At 33.9% G+C, this 13,215-nt stretch overlaps 1 protein-coding gene across 6 annotated transcripts in view; it reads right to left on the bottom strand.

Annotated features, from left to right (window-relative positions):
• Positions 1-13,215, bottom strand: part of LOC113994551 (sodium channel protein type 1 subunit alpha) — a 92,591-nt gene that overhangs the window by 10,636 nt on the left and 68,740 nt on the right. For all 6 annotated transcript variants that reach the window (XM_039388004.1, XM_027733731.2, XM_039388003.1 and 3 more), the window contains one exon: positions 2,098-2,379. In XM_039388004.1, the coding sequence (XP_039243938.1) occupies positions 2,098-2,379 (282 nt within the window). The remainder of the gene's footprint in view (positions 1-2,097; positions 2,380-13,215) is intronic.

Raw genomic sequence — 13,215 nt, forward strand, 5'->3', positions numbered from 1 at the left:
CTGTATCAGTAACTTGTGCATTGATACTTATCACGGAGATTGTCATCAGAAAAATGACGTTGACCTCTATGGGGTTATTTTCTCAGGTCCCTCACAACCTAACAGCAGTCTATGCCAGAAGTTGTTAAGGTGGAGAACCAAATGACTTCAGTAGACTTTTCAACTAATCATTAGGATGTTTTAAAAAGGCCATTAATGTGCACATTAGGATCACAAAAAGTAATCCATTTGCAAACATGATTTTATAATCAGATTATTCAGGCTCAGTATCTTATTTTAGGCCAAATACTAAAGCTTCAATAGCTTTATCTTTCTTTCTGACATAGTAATGTATACCTCTATTTGAGTAATACCTTAGTATTTAATCATCATTACTATTGCTGCAAGGTGTTTAGGAAGGGTAGGTAAATCAAGGACAATGACATATCTATTCAATTTTTGTGTTTCTTTTGGGCGTGATGGCTTTGGAGCCCTGTTCTAGAGTCTCGTTCAAAGTACTTTATACATCAAAAAGAAAATCACCTTATAACTGTCTTCTTTGATTGAGAAAGCAATGTAAGAATCTCAAACATTTATGAATTGTGTTTTGAAGGTGAAAAACATAGATTCTGCACATTATAATACATTAATTAAAAATCAAGCTGATATTTTTCTTTCTTTGCCCTAGGGCTCTTATCATTCCATAACTCCAAAGTTATTACTGGTGGCTTACTTACCAAACCTTAAAAGATGCAGGGCCAAGTGTCTGTTTTGTGCAATGAGAGAAGTGCCCCTTTTTTTTCTGGTACATCAAACAAAAAAACCCTTTCATGCTTTTACAGGCATTTTAGCAATACATGGACATTCTACTTACACGCAAAAAAACCCCATCATCATTTTTGAGTTTTGTTGATGTCTTGTTTATCCTGAACATGTGTAATAAAACATTCTGCCCTCTGGGTCAGTGGATTTCATAAATAAGGCAAACAAAATAAGAATTTAAAGTCTTTCTATTACAACAAAATTTTGTTATCAACACCAGGTTGTATTCAGTAGTTTATTTCTTTAATACTGTTGGTCCCTCTCCACTCTTTCCTGATGTGACAGTAAAGTAAATAATCATAATGAAATGATTATTTAAATTGTCAGAGTTATCAGTCACACAGGTAAGATGATATGTTATCTGGGAGAGGCAGTTCACACTGCTCAGAACTACTGTTTTAGACTTTGTGCAGGACCATGTCGATACAACTTCATCATGTTAATGATTTGTATTATTGAGATTTCACATGCCAGCATAAAAGCTAGAAACTTATTTAAAAGCTAAAAAAATGAAACCTAAGATGTTACAGAATTAGACAGCAACCTAAAAAAAACCATAGAGGTTGCTGAAGACACACAACATATGCTAGAGTTCAGAATTGTCTTGATTAATGCTGGGTCAGCCTGTTAGCTACTTCAAAATACAAAGACAGATTGTGTTGTGTGGACACAATTTTTGATAGTAAATGCCTAATCTTATAGTATCTTTCTGCATATATTTTCTTCCTTCTTCCCTTGGTTTTTGCTAAATAAACCCCACTAGGTGCTTATGCACAGAAATATCAGGGAAAATATTTCATAGATTATGGTATTCAGTGATATTTTTCTTTTCTTATTTCTCTCCTGAATGAGAAATTGCTTCTTAGATCACCTAAGTCTGCACTTGTGGCAGCCACATGACAGATGAGGTTTACTACCTGGAATTCTTCTCTGTGACTTAATCACACCAATGGAGATGTTTGTTTTCCAGCAACAGGAAAACTTAAAATATTCAGGTAGCTGAATACCATTCCTAGGTACTTCTAGAAACTTTAAAAGTTGGAAGGGGCTGGAGGACTAAGGGAGCTATAAAAGGGAAGAACAGCACTTGTTTCTTTAGATGTCCTAAAAATTCTTTATTCATCCTATAGGCTCTACTTGCTGCTTATGATGAAAAGATTAATCAATTACCAGTGCAGTGGTATTACTAAGTCACAGATAAAAATAATCAGGTAAATGTTTTCTGTCTTTGTTGCTAGAATTGCTTTTCACTATTACATATAAACAGTAAAAGGTATATAAAGAGTGATCACTTACTACTTGAAGTAAAGAAAGATACCCAAATCCTACATTATCAAAGTTTACTTTCACGTTTTTCCATCGGGCACTTTGATTGTTTTTTATGAGTTCCTCGCACTGACTAAAATTGTTGATTTGGTCGACTTCAAACCTTTCATCAGTTGTGGTGTTAACACAGTAGTAGAACTTCCCAGCAAACAGATTTACTCCCATGATGCTGAAAATTAGCCAGAATATAAGACAAACGAGAAGCACGTTCATGATGGATGGAATTGCTCCTAAAAGGGCATTCACAACCACCTAGTACACAAATACAGGGGGAGAGAGAAAAGAGTATAAGCATATTTACAGCAATAAGTTTTGTATACTGTTTCACCAATGCTTAATAAATCCTTGTTCAGAAAATAATACTATAAATTTTAAAGCAGTACATTAATAACTGTAGCATTGCACTGTTCTTTTAAGTTATTAATATTAGTACATGTAATGAAAGGAAAATAAGTGAGAAAATGAAAATCATTAATAGAAGAACAGAAGAGAAGACCCGGTGGTAATAAGATGAAGCCTAACATTGATGTATTCTAGATAAAAAAGAAATAATGTGTTGAACGAAAATATAGACATAACAAAATTCTAAAAATGCATCAAATTATAGCTTAAAAATGTCTAAAAAAAATAGCAACCTGTAGATTTGATCAACATAGCTTTGAAATTTAAGCTGAAAACACAAATGCCATGAATCTAGAAACTAAGCTCTACATTAAAAGGATTATGCACAAATTAAATACATATCTTTATTGCCTTATTGTTCCATGCAAGATTATAACAAAGATTAATTTCTTTGTATAGAAAAGCAAGACAGTTTTGCAATACGTGTCTACTTGAATCAAAATAATTTATTTCAAGCTCCAGTCATATTGTTTCATGTATTAAGTTTAAGTCAGCAATACCCTTCATTTATCTAAAGAAGGACATATTTAGAGCTTTTGATTTTGCATTAAATTACTTTTGGCCAGTTGCCTTCTCAGCCACTTGCAGGCAGGATGTCAATAAACCTTATGTCAATAAAAAGTGTATTGTTCTGATATATTCAGTCATTAATCACATGTGTCTGTCAGAGCTACCAAAAGTTTTATGATGAGCAGTTATTTATCCTTAAGTATCCAATACCAGATTCTCATTTAAAAATTATATTTTGTTTTAATTTCTTTTTCCTCTGTAAACTTTTGGAACCTTGTATGAATGTAAAATAAAACATACAGTAGGGCTCTGATTCTCAGTAATCCAAGTCCTGCAGCGGGGCAGGAAAAGATTGGCATGGATACTTGAAGAGTATTAAGTTGTCTTAGTCCATCTTTGTTCCCTGCAATGTAGATGCATCCTTCCCACAACCAAAATAGTTCTGAGGAAGCTCAGAACTGCTCTGTCTTACTACCTGTATTTCACAGCCTCTTGAAGGCCTTTGGAAGAGGAATATTGTGGTTGTGTTATTCGTCACTCAGCACACCCTCCTCCTCCCAAATGTTATGGCCAGGAATTAGGACCTGTTTAGAGATCTGAGGTAGAAATGTTATTTTCAGGGCATATTTTCTCCTTATTTAGAAGGGTCTCCTCCGCTGCAAGACAGTAGAAATGGGACCTTTCTGTAACTGAGAATAATCCTTATCTTTTATAAAACCATGATTTTTTTTAAAATTTATCCTTTTTTTTTTTGTAGCTTCTATTTTTGATGAGAGCTTTAAAGGAAGCATTCTTGCTTCTTGAGATTTCTTAGAAAATGTGAAGTATCTAGGTAATGTATGCATAAGCTAGCCATTTTGAGAAGTGTTTAAAGAGGCTAAAAAGGTCCCAGTAATATTCTGAACATAAATCTGTTGATACTTAGCTTGATGGAACTGAGAACAACATAAAAATTAGAGATGGAATTAGAAATTCTGGAATTTATTCCAAGTATGATCTGGTCTATGACACTGTATTATGTTATTGCTGCTTTGAAATTCTAAGCCAGCTAGTTTTTGTCTTATCATTTTTTTTCCACTCATAAAAATGTTCCGGATGTGTTACACTGATTGAATTCATCTGTTTAATCTTGTGAAAAACCTGAAAATAAAGATATCAAGAAAGAAAGATGGGGATTTAGTTTTGCAACTTAAACAAATTATGGTTACCTGTGCTCCCACGAAGAATGGTTTTGCATGAATTGAGTGCCTGTAGCAATTACTTTTATAACAACCCTGAGATCCATTGGACCGCAGCACAGATCCAGAACACGCAGCAGAACACTAACAACTACAGTAATTGTTACAACAACTATGAATTGATAATAGTTGTAGAAAGAAAGATTTCTACAAAATGCCATCAGTGTGTCTTGCATCTTTAGATGAACGGGTAATGCAGTCTCACCACTGAGACTATGAAAAGATCAGCCACATCTTCTTGGATAAAAAGAGAACAGGTTCTAGCAAATGTTCCAACAATGCTTCCAACAATTTATTTCATATAGGTCACTGAAAACCCATCACATGGTAACAATTTTTGGTCACTACTGACCTGGCCTGGATGCGAACTGGTGACCTAGAGATGAAAGGCTCTGTATCCTATTACCAACCCCTTGAGCTATCCAGTCCCCCTGGAAGGTTTTTTAAGAAAAGAAGAAAAGAAAATTAAAACTTTTAGAAGTTGTTTCCCGTTTGCATCTTGGTTTTGTTTGACGTTTTTCTCCCCACCAGTGTTGAGCCTTTCCTCTATCATATTTATAATGTAAAGCTGCATTTTTACACTCTGGTCAGATGCTCGGCTGACTGTAAAGTCCACCTTAGGAAGAAGTCTTTAATTTCTTCAACACATACAGTTGAAGGTAATTGCTTTAACAGCATTTTTCTGATTTACTTTTTTTTTGGTATTTGCTTTGGGAATTACCTGAGATATGTCAAGATAACCACGACGTTAACTTACATAATATATATCCAAGATAGCACCCATACATACACAGACAACACCTACACACATAAGTTACAGCAAATGGAGAGAAGAAAGGGAGAACCGATTGAAAAGTGAACTGAATGCAGAAAAGAGATCAATTAGCATTTCTTAATGAGTTAATTTAGGAAATGAAAATTGTCATTCTCATCTTGTTGGAAAAAGTCTGTAGAAAATTAAAAGAAAATATTGGCAACTACAGCTCTTATTTTGGCTTGTTCTTTAAGTCTAGATCAGATATATGTGATTCAAAACGTATTTTTTATTTTAAAAGGTCTGTTCTCTTGGGCTTATTTTCTGTTATTTCTTCATACAGAATATAATGCCAGTAAATTGGAAAAAGATGTTTGCATAATTGTTTGTTTGGTTTTGTAGATTACCTATGTATTTCCTCAAGGCTGGGATGTTGTTGGTCAGGCTGACTCCAGTGAGTAAGCTGCAAAAGCCCAAGTTGATTCTGCTTGTTCACCTTCCTATAGCTTCAGGTAGGTGGAACAGCAATAAGAGCAAGTGAGAAGCAACACCTGATACCTACAAAGACAAAGGATCTCTAGACTATTTTTCATTTCCGTTCATATTCATCCAGGAATAAAAAACTGTCATGTTTCCTCTAGAACAAAGCAGTATTTCATATATAAACACAATTTTTCATGCTTACATTTTCATAATATTTATCTTCCAACATCAGATTTATACATAAGATAAAAGAATTACTGCAACACTAATTGTCTGTCCTATCTTCTGGCTGATATGACTTTATGTCAAGACAAAGTAGTAGCCCAGTTGTTCTTTTTTATTGCTGTTTATATCTTTTTTTGGACAACTCTCCAAACAAAACAATAAAAACTAGAAAAAAAATCAGTTTTTCTATCAGACCTGTTCATATGTATAGAATGAGGATTGTGCAAAACACCAGCTTGTCCCTGCTGTATGAGTAGAATATTAGGAAACTTTACTAGATTCAGCCTTGCTGTGGGAGACATAGCTGAATAGTGAGATATAAATGTATTTTAGTTCCCACAGCAAAATATTTTCCATAGATCCTGGCACCTCAGCAGCCCAGACTTTCTAGGAATTTCTACCTTGGAGCTGAGTAATCAGGGCCTCCTGAAATCTGTAAAGAAACCATGAAAAATCTACTTATCCACTTTCCCCATAACTGTCGCAGACTCTGTGAAGAAGTTCCAAACTGTGTTCCAGGTGTAAATGAGGAGGAAGTTACCATCTTTGGCATGGAAGAGGAGATTATAGGATTGTGTCTGGAACATTCTTCCCACTTAAAATGAAAAGTTGCCTCCACTTTGGAAGTTGTCACCTTCATAATTTTATGATTAAACAGGAAAAGTTTCCAAAGAGCTGCCAGAGAGACCATTTGCACTGAAAGTTGAAGCAGTGAGCAAGTAGACATTGTTTTAGATTCTTAGTGCATCACATAGGTAAGATTGCTGGAATGAGCAGGAGGTGAGCCATGAGTGGGCAGGAATGGAAGCGCAGGTGACATACATGATCTGAGTTCAGCATGTTCTCATAGTGAAGGACTTGGAAGACAACACACAAGGAAGGCTAGAAGAGGCTGAAACCACACTGATTTGACTAAGTGGGTATCAAGTAACAGACAGGTGTATTCTCTCAAACGGTGGAACAGCTGAGGCAAGGGAGCAAAAGACGTAAAGAATACACTGACTTTCCCAGTCAGGGGATCAAAGGAGCATCTGAGGCAGAGCATGAAGAAAGCCCATCCCTGAATCAAAAAGATTACCGCTATGGGTAATGATGCTGTAATAATGGCTTCCTGTTCTCCCTGGGACTGAAGTGATGATGGAAACTGCCTTTCTCTGAAGTTAGAGGAGCCACTTCTACAAATCATAACACAGCAGAGAGTCAGTGGGATTGGAGGAAATAGTTATAAGGCTTAATTTAAGAGTAGCTACATCGGTTGAAAATGTTTCTGTCGCAAAAGCAAGGGAGGTACTGGACCTGTGGGCCAGCAGATTGAATACAAACACTGCCCAGTGCACAGGATTAAGACTGATCCTCAGCAGAGGCTCTGGAATCTCTCCCAGAGTTGCTTAGTGTGAGGTTTGGAGGTGCCCATGAAGGAAGATAACTGAAGATGCAATTCAAGAAAAATATTCCCTCATCTGAGTGTATACATGGAGTTTGATGGAAGAGGGATGCCATGTATGGCTATATAAGGATTAAAAGTTTGTTATGTTGAAGCAATAAAGTATATGTGCACTGCCAGAGCAGTAATGTAGATGGGAACTTTTATTCATAGATAATAAAGAAAATTTATCCTGTTTTGTCAATGTTTATAACAGGTAATAAAATCTATGGGACAATGCAGTCTAGCAGATGATGACAGAATGGGAAAGGAGGAAAGATAGCAAAGGAACTGAGAGAGATTGTAATAATTCTTTTACCTCTAAACTACATATTTTCTCATTGAGTAGCTTGGAATGGGTACACTGGGAAGAAGTATGCTGCATATGCTTGATCAGCTATGAACAGGCTGTAGAGACAACAGAGGATGAAAATTAAATATATCTGTGAGAGAAAGACATGATAATTCCTCCCTAGATTAATGATTCTAGGGAGGAACTAGAAGAATTTTTAGATTCTAGGAATCTAAAAACGTAGATTAATCCAAGTAATTCAAACCTTCTCATTTCAATTAATTATTCCTCTTTATTTTATCCTGATGGATTTCTTGCAAGAAACTAACTTTCATAACTTTGTCCCACAAACAGAAATCAGGGTAGTACACCGTGTTGGTATGAATGTGTGATCTATAATCCACTAATTATATTCCATTGTTCCAGTGTTTGCCTCACTGCAAAAAGAAAATTCCCAACCTAAACAAAAAAACCCCCACCAAAATGAAAATCAAATGCCCCCAACCCTCCAAATTAAAAACATAAAACCACAAACTTCCCTAGAACCCCTTATATTAAATAAGAATTTCCCATAACCCAACTTATGTCTGTTGTCTTCTTACCACTTGGCACATCTAAGAAGAGTCTGGCTTTTTCTTTTATCTATCTTCCAACCAAAATTAGAATAATTTTATGGCTTTGCCTTTAAGAAGTGCATAGTAAAAGAACTAGTTGCCACCTTTGCTACACATTTTGCCTTAATGCTATGTACATATATATAATTTATCCTTAACTACATGATCTATCATTATGTAAGGCCAGAATTAAATAACATTTGGAAAAATGTTTAGCAGAGTTATAAGGAAATTGAAAAATAAAACTATAATCTTATTCTAGCAAATTAATGCTTAGCCTTAAGTCACGATCACTAAAAATTAGTAAGTTGAAAGTTTGTAGAAGTAAATTATGATAGTGGGACTATACTATTCCTTAAATTAATTTAAAAAAAATGCACAAAAGATAATATCCTGAAATAAATAATGAATGCATTTGGTCAGTGTTAGAACTGGCATGAGAAGCATCTCGTATGAATCAATTGAAAAAAATTATTTATGACCGAGTCTTCATTTTTTTAGTAAAATAAAGATTACATTGGGAATACATAGGGAAGATTATTTGAAAACTACAATTTAAAGCAGTGATTGTAAAGAAAAAGTTGTATTTAACTGAGAGTATGCAAAGGCAGGCATATGGAAAGAACCAAAGAGACCTGAGAAGGAGTTACAAGTAAATCTTAATCTGAACAGTAATGAACAAATAAAGATGAAGTAAGAGACAAAAAATCTCAGAGAAAAAGAAAATCACTCCCTTAAGAAGCCAATTACTGTATTTTGTTCTTGGGACTGTACAAGTGCACCTGACTGAAGAATGCTGTGAATTTTATCTTCAAAGAAAGCAAAATACTTCCTCAAGCGTTTAATGCACAAATTATTTTTGTAACACTTTGTGCTGGAGAAATTTCATGCTATTGGGTGGTGAGTTTATATTTTGGAATGCTACCGCTGTTAGCAGATAGTTTCAATTAGATGATTCTGCAGTTCTGTTGAAGCTTTTATAAGAAAATAAAACTTGGTTTAAGTAGCAACACAAGCATTTGTTATTCACATAACAATCTATTAAAAGCAAGCTATGCTTTTGGATTTAACAAAAGACTGGAGGTTCTGGAGCAGCCTGATTCTGTTTTTCACCAGAAATCAAGTGTACTACAAAGTACTTCTGAAGAAAACACAGAAGAAAAGACATAATTTAACATACTGTATGGTAAAGTACAATAATTATCTGCCAAGCAATAAATCACGACTCCCTTTGTCTGAGAAGACCTGGTAAATATCGTAAAGAAACATGAGCATGAAAACAGAGTAATTACTTGATGTGGGAACAGTATCTTTGTATTTCACAGAATGCAGTGAAAACACCCCAAGTTTTTGCCATTCCTGTTGCATTAATGAAATGTTATTGACCTTTACATGCCCTGTAACATTCCCAATTAAAATGCAAACTATATTATGTATCCCATTCAAATTTCATTAAATTTTGATTCTAAAAATAAGGATTTTCTTTAAGATACAACAAACGCAAATCTGGAAAAAAAAACATATCAGTTTCAATTATATACTATACTTCAATAGTCCTCTTCTAATTGTAGAATTATAATTAAAAAAAATACTAGGATATTTCCTGCATGATTTATGAACATCTATACACAGAGTCCTCTGACACCAAAGTTTGTAAAGCTTTGTCTTTCAGGAGACATAACACGTCTCATAGACTCCTTAAAACTCAAAGGTAATGAATAAGATCACAGTCCTCAAAAAAATCCTTGAAAGTTCAAAATCTTTAGATCGACAAATATATTCCTCTCTTTTTAAGAGAAACTTGCAGAAAATAGCAAATACACTTTCTTGAGAGTGAATACATAATCCTTAACTGTGAGACAGGATGATAAATTTACACTGAACGCAGTTTATGCTGATATATCATTTACACTGAAGCTATAAAAACTCCTGCACTAATGATACCCTATTCAGCAGGTGCTTGCAAGGGCTGTAGTTCTAAGAAGTGGATTTTTCTAATTATTATAATGAATGTAGAATTTTTACATCACCAACATGTCTCCTGCAGGACGTTTCTAAACCCTAAGGAAGATAATACTGTTACCGGCATTTTATCAAGATTATAGAAACTAGTTTCCAACACAGGCCAAAGGGTACTAACTTCAGATTCCAAGAAAGGATTATATATGTTATATGTTGTTTCATGTTGTCTGTATACACTTGGAGTGATTTACTTAATGTAACATATAGGGGTTTTAAAATTATGCAAAAATGTATACTGCAATTATATAAATATCTATATCTATAAATATCTACTGTGACTATTCAGATCACAGTGTTTTGGTGTGGGCTTAATGTATTAACAGTAATGTGCAAAACTTTCTACAGGATATTTGTTAATATATATAGCTACAAATTGAGTAACAGAGTAAAGCATGGATCTTTCCAAAACAATATAAAAGCCAGATTCAAATTTTTAAAGAAAGCCAATTTTTATCTCAGTTAAAAAAGTAACTAAATATATTAAAATAGCTTAGGTACCTTCTCCTGCAAAAAGAACTCCAGAAACTCTAAATAACAATACTGATTTGCTCAAAAGTTTTCATGTTGTTTCAGTAACATAAAAAATTTCAAAGCATTATTTCCAAAGATTTAAAGTGATTTAGAAGGAGTGTAGGGTGAATATTGTATTATTTTGCTGGTGCTGGTACTGGGATTCTCAAATATGATTGTCTCTCCTTCTAGCCCTAAAATATACAATGTGATTTAGTCAGACTGTACTCATTAAGGGTAGAAAAGGGGAAATACTGTACCCATAATACAGATAAGGGGAGGAACCAGGGGTCCACCCCATCCAAGCTGAAAGGTTATCCTATATGAAATAGAAATATATAGCCTGTTATTAGTTGTGAATCTGTAATGACAGACACTTGATGATATGTTTTATAACTCAACTATATGAGAAATGTTTCTTTTCTACTAATGAAAGTTTGAGTACTCTTGAAAATGACTCGTTATAACTTTCCTTGTAAGGAAATCTAAGGAATAGCCATTGAATTTTACAGGATATTTAAGACATCAAATACTCTAATTTAGTTTTACAAGTTATGAAATTGGACTGGAAATTTGAAATACAGTAAATGTTTAAAGCCATCAGCCAGAAATATGCATAAGGCATGCAAAACTGAAAGTGCAAGTGGATTTCAGATTGTTTGCTGCCTTCTACTATTTCTCTAATAAATAAATCAAGCACGGCATGACATGCTTTATTTTGTGAAATTAGACATAAATGCATGCTTTATTGTCACTTAATTCTCTAACTCAGCAAAGCAACGTATACTCAGTATTCTACATTTACAGGTAGCATACCAAATCAGGACTAGCGCAAAAGCATTATATTGCAAGTACTAGGAAGCTAAACAAAAAGCGATGGGTATATTCAAATCTCAGTTTGCAGCTACTTCTGCTTAATACATACACTAATTGAGATGAGAATATAAACCCTATGACAGAAATTTAAATTAAATTAAAGCAATTCTTTACTTTGCCTTCCAGCATCTGGATGGAGTTCATTTTGAGATTCACTACAGAAAGTATTAAAATATTTTAGGCTTCAGTATACTAGAGATATACTAAATGACTTTAATATGGCAAAATTCACGTCTGTGCTAAAGGCAAGCACAGGCTATGGATTACTTGTACCCTTTTTTGGTGCAAGAGATTCATATATTCACTTTGGAAAGAGAATTTATCCCATTTATGAAGCATAATTATAAAATTAAGTTTAAGCATAATTATAAAATTTATAAAATTATAAAGTTAAGTTGTAACTACAGAGTATAGCTGTAGACTTCTAAGAATGTAACTTAAAATATGAATTATATTTCATATTTTGGGATAACAGAATAGTCATCAGTATTTACTGACTGTGTAAAATGCTGTGTTCTTCCAATTCCCTAGAAGGGTAAACTTATATAAGAAAAACATTGATTGATTTAAAGTAGTTGAGAACTTGGCAGATTGTTTTACAAAATAATGCAGATCTTTTTATATACACGGACTTATGTAGAATACTTAAGATATTTTATATTTTCAAGGCAAAATTTGCACAGTTCTGAACATGGAGTAAACATTAAAATTTAAATACATGCTGAATAAAAAGTCAGCTTGTTTTATCACAGTTCAGCATAGGTATGAGCAATATAAGAAAGCGAAGAGGGATGATTTATTTTTACTTTCTGCAGGCAGAAAAAAAATCTTTTTATGAATTCTTATGCAATGAACTCAGTTTCTGAGAAGACTGCAATCTGATTATAGTCTAACCATGAGCTGGTCAATTATTTATTATTTGAATCTTTTTACTGTTCGTGAGTCATTCATAAGGTATGCCAACAACTGTCAGTGAGCTGTTATGAATACTTCCCAAGTACTTTGGAAAAAAACCTTTTCAGAACTTCATGTAACTAATAGTAAATATAAGGCCTATATAATTGGCCAGTCAAATTTGCTAAGTGACTGGAATCAGGCACTTCATTGACTGTCATTAATATTGGAGGACAGAGCTGAAAACTTTTTGCTTTTCCAAGCTTGTCTGTGATTCCTGCACAGTAAATTGCTCATGAATTATTAATGTTCTGTAGCTGAAATTCTATCATATAATTGGGCTTCTGGCATAATTTCATAGTTATTCAGCGAGACATAAGAGACAGGAGTAAATAGATTTCTAATAACAGGTACTTTTCTTTGAGCATGAATATCCTAAATTTTTAAGAGTAAACTTTACTAAGGCGATCACGTAAGAATACAGAAAAATTGAATAAAACATCTGGGAATCAATTTTGATACTTTCTTTCTAGAAATGACCTTTTTTTACAATATAATTTTTAGAGCTGCTTTTTTTTTTTCTTCCTATGTAATGTCTATACTGGTCTCCCAGTCCTCCTGCAGCTGACCAGAACGTTATTAAACAGGTAAACCTGACAGCAGTTTCATGACATTTCTCTGCACAAAACCACATACATTTTTCTGAATGTTCATGAACAGTATGTACAAAGAGAGACAAAGAGAAAATGGTTAAATCAAATAGTGGTAAATTCTGTAACACTTGACCAGCTCTTACCCTGCTGAATTCATGAGTTTCAAATAAGGAGAAAACTGTTAGAAGTCAA

The sequence above is a fragment of the Pipra filicauda genome, unplaced genomic scaffold (assembly GCF_003945595.2).
Source record: "Pipra filicauda isolate LSUMZ 115617 unplaced genomic scaffold, ASM394559v2 scaffold5_size6683894_pilon, whole genome shotgun sequence".
Taxonomy (NCBI): domain Eukaryota; kingdom Metazoa; phylum Chordata; class Aves; order Passeriformes; family Pipridae; genus Pipra; species Pipra filicauda.